Source organism: Montipora foliosa, chromosome 5, assembly GCF_036669935.1.
Source record: "Montipora foliosa isolate CH-2021 chromosome 5, ASM3666993v2, whole genome shotgun sequence".
Lineage (NCBI taxonomy): Eukaryota > Metazoa > Cnidaria > Anthozoa > Scleractinia > Acroporidae > Montipora > Montipora foliosa.
The window spans coordinates 2,624,122-2,634,121 of NC_090873.1; the positions used below are offsets into that span (position 1 = coordinate 2,624,122).

Genomic DNA, 10,000 nt, shown 5'->3' on the forward strand with positions numbered 1-10,000 from the left:
TAACACAACAAGACGCGTTAAAGTAACGAAGCCACACATGGTTACTTTCCCAAAAAAGAAATTTGCATTTGATTAGAAACTTGGGCAATAAATTTAAGGTTGCCTGTTTAATTCAACAAAAATTTTCAACATAAGCCCAGAAACCTTAAAATCAAAGGCCACGAAACAAACGGAACAAAAACAACTAACCTCAATGCTTCGAAACTCATGCATAACATCTTTGCCATTTTTTAATATTTTTTTGTGAGTTTTCCCATTATTTTACGTATGCTTTCATTTTACAATTACACATTTTACAATTGATTCCACCAGGAATTCACAAGTGACAGTTGCCTTTAATTAGCTCTCACAGAGAGTACTTTTTTTATACTAAGATCGACAGCACTTTTCGCCATACTGTTGTCATTTAGAATGGTCTTAAATATACCAAACAGAGGGTGAAGTCTTGAAGTTTGAGATTCAAAAGCAATAATAAAGAATTGAACTTTCCATTGAAGATTTCAAGCTGAAGCACCGATAAATGACTTGAAAAATATTTGAGACAGGAATCTTGGAGTGCCCAGAGTGCAAGACTTCTTTCCGCAAAGCATAGAACTTAGAAGCATACACATCCAAGATGCCATGTCCAGCAATTAATCTCAGGGAACTCCATGATACCTACCTTAATATGACAACAACCTGGCTAAAAGTGTTGAAACCAGTATAATTAACACTTTGGGGGTTTAACAATACAAATTTGTTATACCAGAACACCCAACAATGGGAAATATTGATAACAAAACCAGCAATGCAAACAAAACAGCACCAAACAGCAGATTGCTGTTTCTGGGAAACTGTAACGTAAATGCAAGTTGGAAATGTAGTACTAATACCTGTACAAAGCTCCTTGAGGAGAAATTTGATGGGCTTGGCCACAAGTTAATTTTGCTGTTTATATAGGGATGTATTTCTAATCCTTTTCTTTAAATTCCAGCTTGCAATTTATTTCAAACAAAACCGAATGCCCACCCTGAATGAACTTATCTACTAACATGCTCACATCTGGTGAGGGCTGTACACATTCTTGTACACTTGCTGTAACTGAGATAATTGGATGTGTCTCATTTCTTAGACAAAAGAACATTTCACTTCAACCATGTTTTCTTTGATGGATAATTTTGATGTATGTGGGCTTAGTAACTTTCCTCTGAACCCAGAATGTTCATGGTGGATACCCATACACTCTCTGCATGACCTACATGTATGCATGCTAGAACACAGACATGTATTACAAAATACATTTTAGTGTTTACCCATAGTGTCACACAGAATGTTAGCTAATTCAGTGACTGTTGCAGTTGGATTATCACTTATTGCCTTCCTCATGGCAGGTTCTGGAACACTTTCCCCAAATATGCCCACCAGTTTTTCAAGTTTTAAATTTATTGTCTCTTGGTCTCTTTCGGGATGATAAAACCTGCACTTAAGGCCATATGTACACTTCTTCAAATAAGGACAAATGCGAGGGTGAGTCGCAGATCCCTTTCGAAGAAAGTCATTCAGATTTGGTCCATGCCTTCCCAGGGGGTCGTCTGGGACCATGAACATGTCCCCAACAAAAGAGTACATGAGTAACCTTTGCTCAACAGTCTCTCGCCACTTGGAATTTTCTCTTGCTAAGTCTCTAAAGTTGTCATTTGAAACGACAATGCCATCAGTCTCAGCCGCAAGCTTAATGATAAAGCGATCATCATAGCAAACAATCCTCCGACCGTTTACTTTTCTTGATGGAGTAAAGACAAGGATGCCATCTCTTTCAAGATTGTACAGCATTTCTTGGTCAGTGATCGGCTTTTCTGGCCGAGATGCCTCTTTTCGCCATGAAGGAACAAATACTGTAATTTCCCTATGTCCTCTATTCCTGAACCAATCCACACACAACTGTATGCCTTTGCACGAGAAAACATCTTGTCTTCCATGGCTGAAAAAAGACGCAATATAAGTCACATTAGAAATGTTACAAATTAGCCTATAAGTTTGTATTATAATTGTCTTTTTAATAGCCTATTAAGTCCGGAGGGGAACCCCAATGATGAGTAAAATCATCTGCTGTTAGACAAAGTAAAATCTACAAGTGACCACTGGGAGTTAAAGGTTAATAAGAAATTAAAAAATTAAGAAGATTTACAACTACTTTCCTCAATGATTCCAAGAACTGTTTGTTCTACATGTAAAGCTATTTAGCCTCAAAAATATTTCAACAATGGAAAAGTCTAGAATGGCATTAGCATATCAATTTCCAATTGATAAGAATCTCTCAACTGCCAGGATTGTGGGAGCAGATGTGCCAAATATGGGAATTAACCTCTAACATTAAAAATGATCAATATTTGATAAAACAAAACATGACAAAATTATAAATTATATTCTCTATTTTCACATTCCCCATAACACACTTTGTTTACCCCCAAATTTTGCATAAACCATTGTTTTCAAATGCTCTTGGGAATGTGCAGTGCCCCGTGGTTTATGCAAAATTTTGGGGGGCAAACAAAGTCTATTATGGGGAATGCCAAAATAGAGATTGATCAATAAATTAATGCTCTGTGTATTAAAACTGATTGGTAACCATAAATGTTTAAGGTAAACAGGAAGTTTTTACCCCTTTTAGTAAAATAAAGCCACAAAATGTTTATTATTTTTGTGTTAAAGAAATACGCAAAACTAGAAAGGCATAAAGGAATTTTAAGCACTGTGATGAAAACTAATTTATTTTTACAGACAGCAATTATTTATAACCATCATTCATCAATGAAACTGAAAATTTTCCTTTTAATTCAAATCTATAAGAGGAAAAAATGTTATGTTGATGGCCTTCAGTCATTCAACTTAACCTCAAAGGAAATGGTAAAAACAAAAAATGCTCGACATTTAGTAAAGAATTCTGTTAAGCTCAGAACAAAAGAGGAACTTATAAGTGACAGCGTTCCACAAGACATATGACCTTGTATTAGCACTGTGTCTACTGCTCATGCTCAAGTTATTCACAAAAACTTCCTGTTATAAGGTTACAGATCATTGCTTCCAAATAAGTTATCTGGTTTCATCCTGACTTGAGCGTGAACTTTCGTAATTAAGATTTCTAAGATTGTCCTATTTTCTGTCTTTTTAGCAGCATAAAATCTTTACTTTTCATTTAAAGATAATAAAGCAGGTCTCTACATGTTACCTAAATTAAAAGTCAAATGGCATATTATTGTTTGCTGAAGCAAAGACATTTATTTACTAAGTACTGAGCAATCTACAGACTAGATACACTAAAATTAGACGAATGTAAAATATATGCATAGATATATGGTTTAATGCTGTAAAACAGTTTTTTTGTTTAAGTTTCATGACATTTTGGTTGAGCAAATTCATATGAACAAATTCAAATGAGTCATTTAAAAATCATGTGATTTAACCCTTGAACCACAGGGGAAGCTACTAAAGCTTCCTTGTCCCACTAATCAATACAGTTTTCTACAAAATGGCATTAACATCCATAAAATGCCTTGAATTGTTTTAATATAGCATTTTTCTCTATTGTTTTTTAAAATCTTGAAACCTCTATTCTAGGCAAAACAATAAATTTTCACCCCATGTAATAATATTGAAATTGCAAGTAAGCTCACCTCATTGCCACATTACTTCCATCAATGACAACAGGTCTTAAGTTTGACGACGTGTTTGTAGCTGCCTTTTTGGCCCCAACAATCTGCTGATACATTAACTGTTCCTGTTCGTCAATTCTATCACTAGCACTTGTGCCACTGTTACATACACCATCTGCACTGTTGTCATACACTGAAGACACTTGGTTAGAATAATGTGGAGCATGGACTTGCATTAGAGGCTTGGCAGATGTTGCAGGTGCACCTCTGGCAACAATGTCAGGTGGACGCTGTGGTTCATAGCCTCTTTTAGTGCCTCGATGAATTCCCCATTCCATAAGATCCCCAGGCATCTCATAACCTGTTCTGGGAATTGTACTTTTCTGAGCAGGATCTCTCAAAGCATAGTGTGGCACTGGCCCTGGTGAAGGTTCCCTCTCCCAATTCTGGTGCACTGGGGATCTAACCATCTGTTCTGATGCACTGTCATAACGTGGCATACTAGGTGGTGTGCTTGAAGGACCTCTGGTAACAACTTCTCGTCTAGGATAAGGTGCCAATGATGAAGAGGAAGGCTTGGGCTGGGAAGACCCTGCAGATATTTGATATGGCAATGAAGCAGTTGTTTTAAGAAGTTCATCCAGAAGGGTATTCTGCGTCACCTTACAGCCCAGTTTTTGAACTGCCTGGTCAATAACACGATTGGAATAGCCAAGTTTTAAAGCAAAATCTCTCAGCTGCGGTTCAATGACATTGGGTTGCGAAGTGGACTGTGATGGTTTTAGTCTCTCTTCAATGACTGACTTGGCCATGGTTACTGCCAAGGCCCCTCCTTGTATTGAGCAAGAGTTGCAGGCAGGGAAATTTACCACTGCACTTGTGGTCTTTTCAAGGTTGTCTCTTGCATCCAGTAGCACACTGTAGAACTCTTTGCCAAAAGGAACATTGACGGTCAACTCCGGGTTACAAAGTGACTTGATATATTCCTAGAATTTTTATGTAGAAAGAGATTTTAGTCAAAGAAAACGAGGAAATGCATTGTGAAATTGTTGTTGGCAAGGAGAGGACATTGCGGTGTTTCCAAAGGGATGTTCTGTATACATAGCATCAAGAGCAACTGAATCTTCATCCGTCAAAAGATTCTTTGTCTCAATAAAGTCAATAATTGATAACTCTTTATTGTGGTGCGAAACATGGCTTACACGAACACAGCATGATAGAGCAGAGAGCTGAGTGTTACTCCCGAATAAGGCAGGAAACAATCTAGCTATCGACTAAATTTGTAAACTCCCGTTGAAATCAAATCACTCTTCGCATGTTTGTGATATATTCGTAATGAGAAAGAAGCGACATGTTCTTGCAGGATCCAATATCGCTCTTTATCCTCAAAGCGGAAGTTTTTTGTAATCCACAGCTCGAAAAGTATAATGAAAATGAACGCGTCGAGAAAAAAAAAATTCACCCACCTTAGCTTTGGTTAAACTATCTTTTTCTCCTCGCAATTCTAACCACTGGATCCCACTTTTAAGAGCACTTTCTTCGGGCGAGCTAAACTGCACCAGAACGTTGAACAACAACTTTATTCTTTCAAATGCTTTTGCAACGAGCGCACGCTTATTGTGCTCGACTGTTAGTTCTTCGCGAGACTCATTGTCCGCCATGTTGTCAGTGAAATCTCGCAGTTCCAAAGTGTAGTTCGCACTGAATTCTTCTTGGTCTAACACACAGCCATATGACACGAACTCAATTCTGCAAAGGAAGTTAAGGGCGGTATATTTCATCAATACTTATAAATGCTAAAGACATCCTTTCCTAGTCTTGTCGAGGATTGGTGCGTCAACTGACGTAAGCACTATTTGAGAATCTTAAGACTTCCCTTAGGGAGGGGTAAAATACGGCACGCTCTGGAGTGAAACATCGTTCTTTAAACCCTGAAAAGTCTTTATGAAACAATCCTCCTTGTAGAATATTACAAATTAAAGCCATATAAAGGTCCCTTTATGAGAGAAAATCTTTAGGAGCATTTACTTTAAGTTTCTATGTTTCTGCACACCCCCTCTCCCTGCATAATAACGAAACTATTCAAACAGTTGAAACACATCATGCATGATAAATAGATTCGAACTTCCTAGAAACTGTTAATTCCAAACAATGCAAAACACCGCAAAATAACAAGAGGTTGGATCTTTTGGTTTCACTGATCTTGCATCATGACCAGAAAAAAATCCGTTAGGAGACCGAAATCTTAAAAAATCGCCTACTCACTTTCCTTGAGTCACGTACCTAAAATTTTCCGTTTAAAATTAACGCTTGTCTTGAATATTAACTCTCCTTGCAGAGATGGCTATCAGAATCAAGTCTGCATCGAGTGAAAATTAAGAAAAAAGAGCAGCTGTTGTAAGAGAGCTTGCTTCCAGCTTTGTACGTTACAAAGGACACTCGCAGTGCTTGTTGCGCTGAAATGGGGTCGAGCATGTGACCTTCTTGGACAGCGTCAGTCTGTTTATCACTAGCCTGCATGACAGGCGCCGCGCTCCGCGCGAAATATCGCGTTCGCCCCGCTTGGCTCATAAAGCGCCTGTCATGCAGGCTAGTTTAACACACGAACAGAACAAAACATCTTTCCACTTTCCCAGTGAGGAAGACCCTTGCACAGACTCCTTCTTGCAACCGACATATTTCACTCCCATACATAAATGCAGGAACAAGTTTATGGGAAGTGCCACTGGTTATGGACTTCCGGATCTAAATATGAAACAAATACTAGTACGACATCCTATGCCAAGCGGACGAGATAAGCCATAGCACCCCCACGTGATGAGCTCCAGATCCAGCTCGTTCAGTTTTTCGTTGCGGCTAACAAGAAACCTAACGCTCCAAAAAATTATTTTAACTGAATCGTACGTCATACGGTTGTAACTAAAAAATGTTTACTCGTGTTACGAGGAATTAAAGATTGATGTGTTGCATTCTTCCGAAAGGCAACCAATTGGATGCAAACTAAAAAACGTCATTTTGTCATTAGTTTCAAATTCCAGAGACGACCGACCGCATTTCACTGATTCAGCTTTCATTTTGGGATTAAACTGAAATAAAACACATGCATTTCATTTATTTGCAGTGAAAGGAGGTGTCTCAAAAGTCGTGATTGCAGAAGTGCCTTGTGCTTCATTTGTTATTTTATATTTTTTAATCAGATTTTCACTATTATTTATTATAGTTTTCCATGCGGTTGGTCTAAGCTGTTTTTTTTTTTACAACATTCTATTTTTTTTACATACCGTCACACAAAGAACGTTATTCTTCTCTAAGCATTCTTCTCTAAGCATTCAAAGAGCAAAGGCCCTTTGTTCAAAAAAGTTATTTTTCTAACTTAGAATTCATAGAAAATTGTCAGGTACAGAAAAGTTGTAGGAATATGTCACGGATTTATCGAATTTCAATTTACTTGGAATTTGTTTCAAGGCGCTCGAAACAGCAGAAATTGAGGAAGACTATACCAGGTTGGTCGCGAAATGTGACCTGGTTCGATTCCAAGACGTACTTTGGGTCGGAAGTGGGTTTAGTTTCTTGGTTCTCCAGTCCAGTCCGAGAGGTTTTTCTCTGGGTACTCCGGTTTCCCCCTCTCGCTCCTTAAAAACCAGTTAGTTTAGAGTTCTTTGCGTCCATTATCAGTTCCAAGAACTATGGAGCGAAAATGCTTAAGTGAACGTCGAAATTAAAGGAAACTTGCATTAAAACTGTAATTAAAACTTCAGAAAACTTATTTGGCAATCTAGTCTGATGCAAACGAGACGTCACTCAGTTTACACTCAAAAATTCTCTGGAAATTCAATTTGGTAGTGTTTTGGATGCTTTCAATTCACACATTAATAAAACAAGCATCTCCTTTGCAATTTAAAACTTTTGTGCGTAAGATTTCAGCTTAAAAAGGTAAGGGTGATTCGACAAAAATTCTTACGTTGATGTAACCCCGCGGAAATTCGGCCCACTGTTTACAACAAAGCGTCACAGGCAGTTGCTAGCAACTGCCTTTTCCCGGAAGTGTAACCAGTTTGCACCAGTTCCAATTGTTTAATGTTTCCCCACCTGTTTTACTCCCCGGCCCAGTCATAAAAGAACCTGATCATATCACGATATTTAGTGATATTTAAAAAGATCTCTAATTTGTCTTTTCTTTTCGCGGGTTAAATATGGTGGGTGGATGCGGAAAAGAGATCATATCGTGCAAGAAAGCGCTGTTGAAAGATATCATTGTTTTGCTTTGGGGAGACATATCATATCTGCAAGATAACGTTGAAGGAATTTTTTTAAATTTTGAGGCAAAGCCTGAAGGCAAGTAAAGCGGCTTCTTCCTGTCTTTCTTCGATCCATCTTTTGCCTTGTTTGTTTCGTAGTTTAGCAAGTAAAAAAATCATAGAGTTTGAAACAACTTTAAGTGAAGCAAAGCGTACGCGTGACACAAGTCTTGCTTCCTTCTCAATGCATAACTGGAGCTACTTATCATAAGCACCATGGGCTGCAGGGTAATATCGTGAAACCTCGATTGAAATGTATAAAAAGCCAAGGCATAGGGCATGTCTCCTTACTAGATAATATCCAGTGCAAGGGAGTTGAGTAATATCTATAGCTAAAGTTGCCATGAGGTTTGAATGGTGAGACCGATCCGAGTTTTAGGTCCCGCCAATTAATCATCCTTTTTTGGTACCAATATATATGAATTTACAATTTTCATTATTAAAATAATAATTGTACAGTTCAGTACGAGTTACCTCGACCATAAGAGCGAAAGGAACCCAATGACTCCACTCTAACCAGCTACATGCTAACTGAATGCGTCTTCAGAGCGGTTGACGGTGAATTCAACTTTATTGCGTTGTGTTCAACCGGTTTGGGTTCTTATTGCATCGTTATGTTTATGATATGAACTAATAGTTCTATACACGTCCCCAAAAGCTTGCTTTTGCGCCCTGCTTGTGTATGGATGTTACTCGCTACGACTCCGGGCTATGACTTCAGTTCTTTCAGACTTTTTGAGGCGATAAACTGAAAATGCGTTGAGCCGAAGACGGTAAAAACAGTACGCTTGATCTTGTCCTCACTCGAAAAGTTTATTCATTTTTGATTTTGCAACTCATTTGCAGTCAACGATCAAAAATCAAAGAATCTATACTGAGTAGCATTTTTATCCCATAATCCCCAGATGTGGGTCATCTAGATCTATTACCATCCAACACAGCAAAAGCGCGATTTATTATCTTACGAATCTTGGAACGACGAATTCGAATTACTTTTTTCCTACGCCTTCAAAACAATTAATAATGATTATCACATGTAAGGAACAAAATAAACTTACGTTTGGAGCTTCAGCGAACCTCAAAATGTGGATTGATCAGAATCGTCTCTTGCTCACCGTATTGTGAAAGGGAAACAGGAAGACGTTTATATTAGATCTTTGATACACTCAATGAACTGTATTGTGGTCTGCCATTGACTGACCCCGAATGAGTTACGAAACGTTGACAAATACACGAATGGGGTCATTGTATGACGCAATTATCTATTATCTTCCGATACGTTTGACAGATTCCGGATTTCTCAAAGTTTCCAGGAGGCGCTTTGAGTTTGTCCAACGTCATGTGTATTGAAGTATAGCGTGTAGATGATAAAGAAAGGCCTGCAAAGAAAAGAAGGAACACGCTTTGGGAAGTAGCAATCGACCACCATTAATCTGCTTTCCTCACAGTATACGCTGTTGGACATCTGATGTTAGGCAACTGGGTTGAACTGGTTGTGCAATAAAAAATTGTAGGACGCCAAGAAAAACAATAGGATATGAAAACCTAAAAAAATATAGTTAGCTCGCTGTAGTCTAAAATTATTGCTTTGCCCTAGGGAGAATTGACAGCGCGAGCATTCTTGGACAAAACAAGCAGAATCCATCCCTATATATAGCTAGGGCCCTTTGAATCAAGAATGGAAGAAAAGAGAGGTCTAGATTTCCGTGGGGTAAGGGGAAGGTAGGGTGGGGAGGAAAGCAGACAACTCCCGCTAACTGCTAAGCGAAACTCAGAGACGGGTTTATCTACTGGTTTGATATGGTAAAATAACCACCGTAAAGACATTTGAAAGCTCAAGTTTCGAGCGTTAGCCCTCAGTGAGAGGGCTCAAAAGATCTGCTTTCGAATTTATAACAACTTACCATAACAACCAAACATTCCAACCGTCCCGTATTACCCGGGACTGTCCCGGTTTAGACTACGTTGTCTCACTGTCCCCGTTTTCCGTAATATTTTAAACAGTTATTATTTTTAAATATATGATAAATATGAATGAGTTCGTTTGCTTCAGTACATATTAATCAAATG

The 10,000-nt window shown here is 38.3% G+C and overlaps 1 protein-coding gene across 2 annotated transcripts in view; it reads right to left on the minus strand.

The window, feature by feature from the left end:
* LOC138003367 (NEDD4-binding protein 1-like) overlaps nucleotides 1-9,145 on the minus strand; it is a 9,359-nt gene extending 214 nt beyond the window's left edge. The window contains exons 1-4 of one of the 2 annotated variants that reach the window (XM_068849409.1): nucleotides 8,989-9,145; nucleotides 5,099-5,381; nucleotides 3,654-4,618; nucleotides 1-1,960 (exon numbers count right to left, since the gene is read on the minus strand). The exon at nucleotides 1-1,960 is cut by the window's left edge and continues 214 nt beyond it. In XM_068849409.1, the coding sequence (XP_068705510.1) occupies nucleotides 1,282-1,960; nucleotides 3,654-4,618; nucleotides 5,099-5,293 (1,839 nt within the window). In that variant the 5' untranslated portion in view covers nucleotides 5,294-5,381; nucleotides 8,989-9,145 and the 3' untranslated portion in view covers nucleotides 1-1,281. Of the gene's footprint in view, nucleotides 1,961-3,653; nucleotides 4,619-5,098; nucleotides 5,382-5,915; nucleotides 6,266-8,988 lie in introns of those variants that run through there. The other variant, XM_068849410.1, reaches the window with a different exon arrangement.
* Nucleotides 9,146-10,000: the final 855 nt, after the last annotated feature.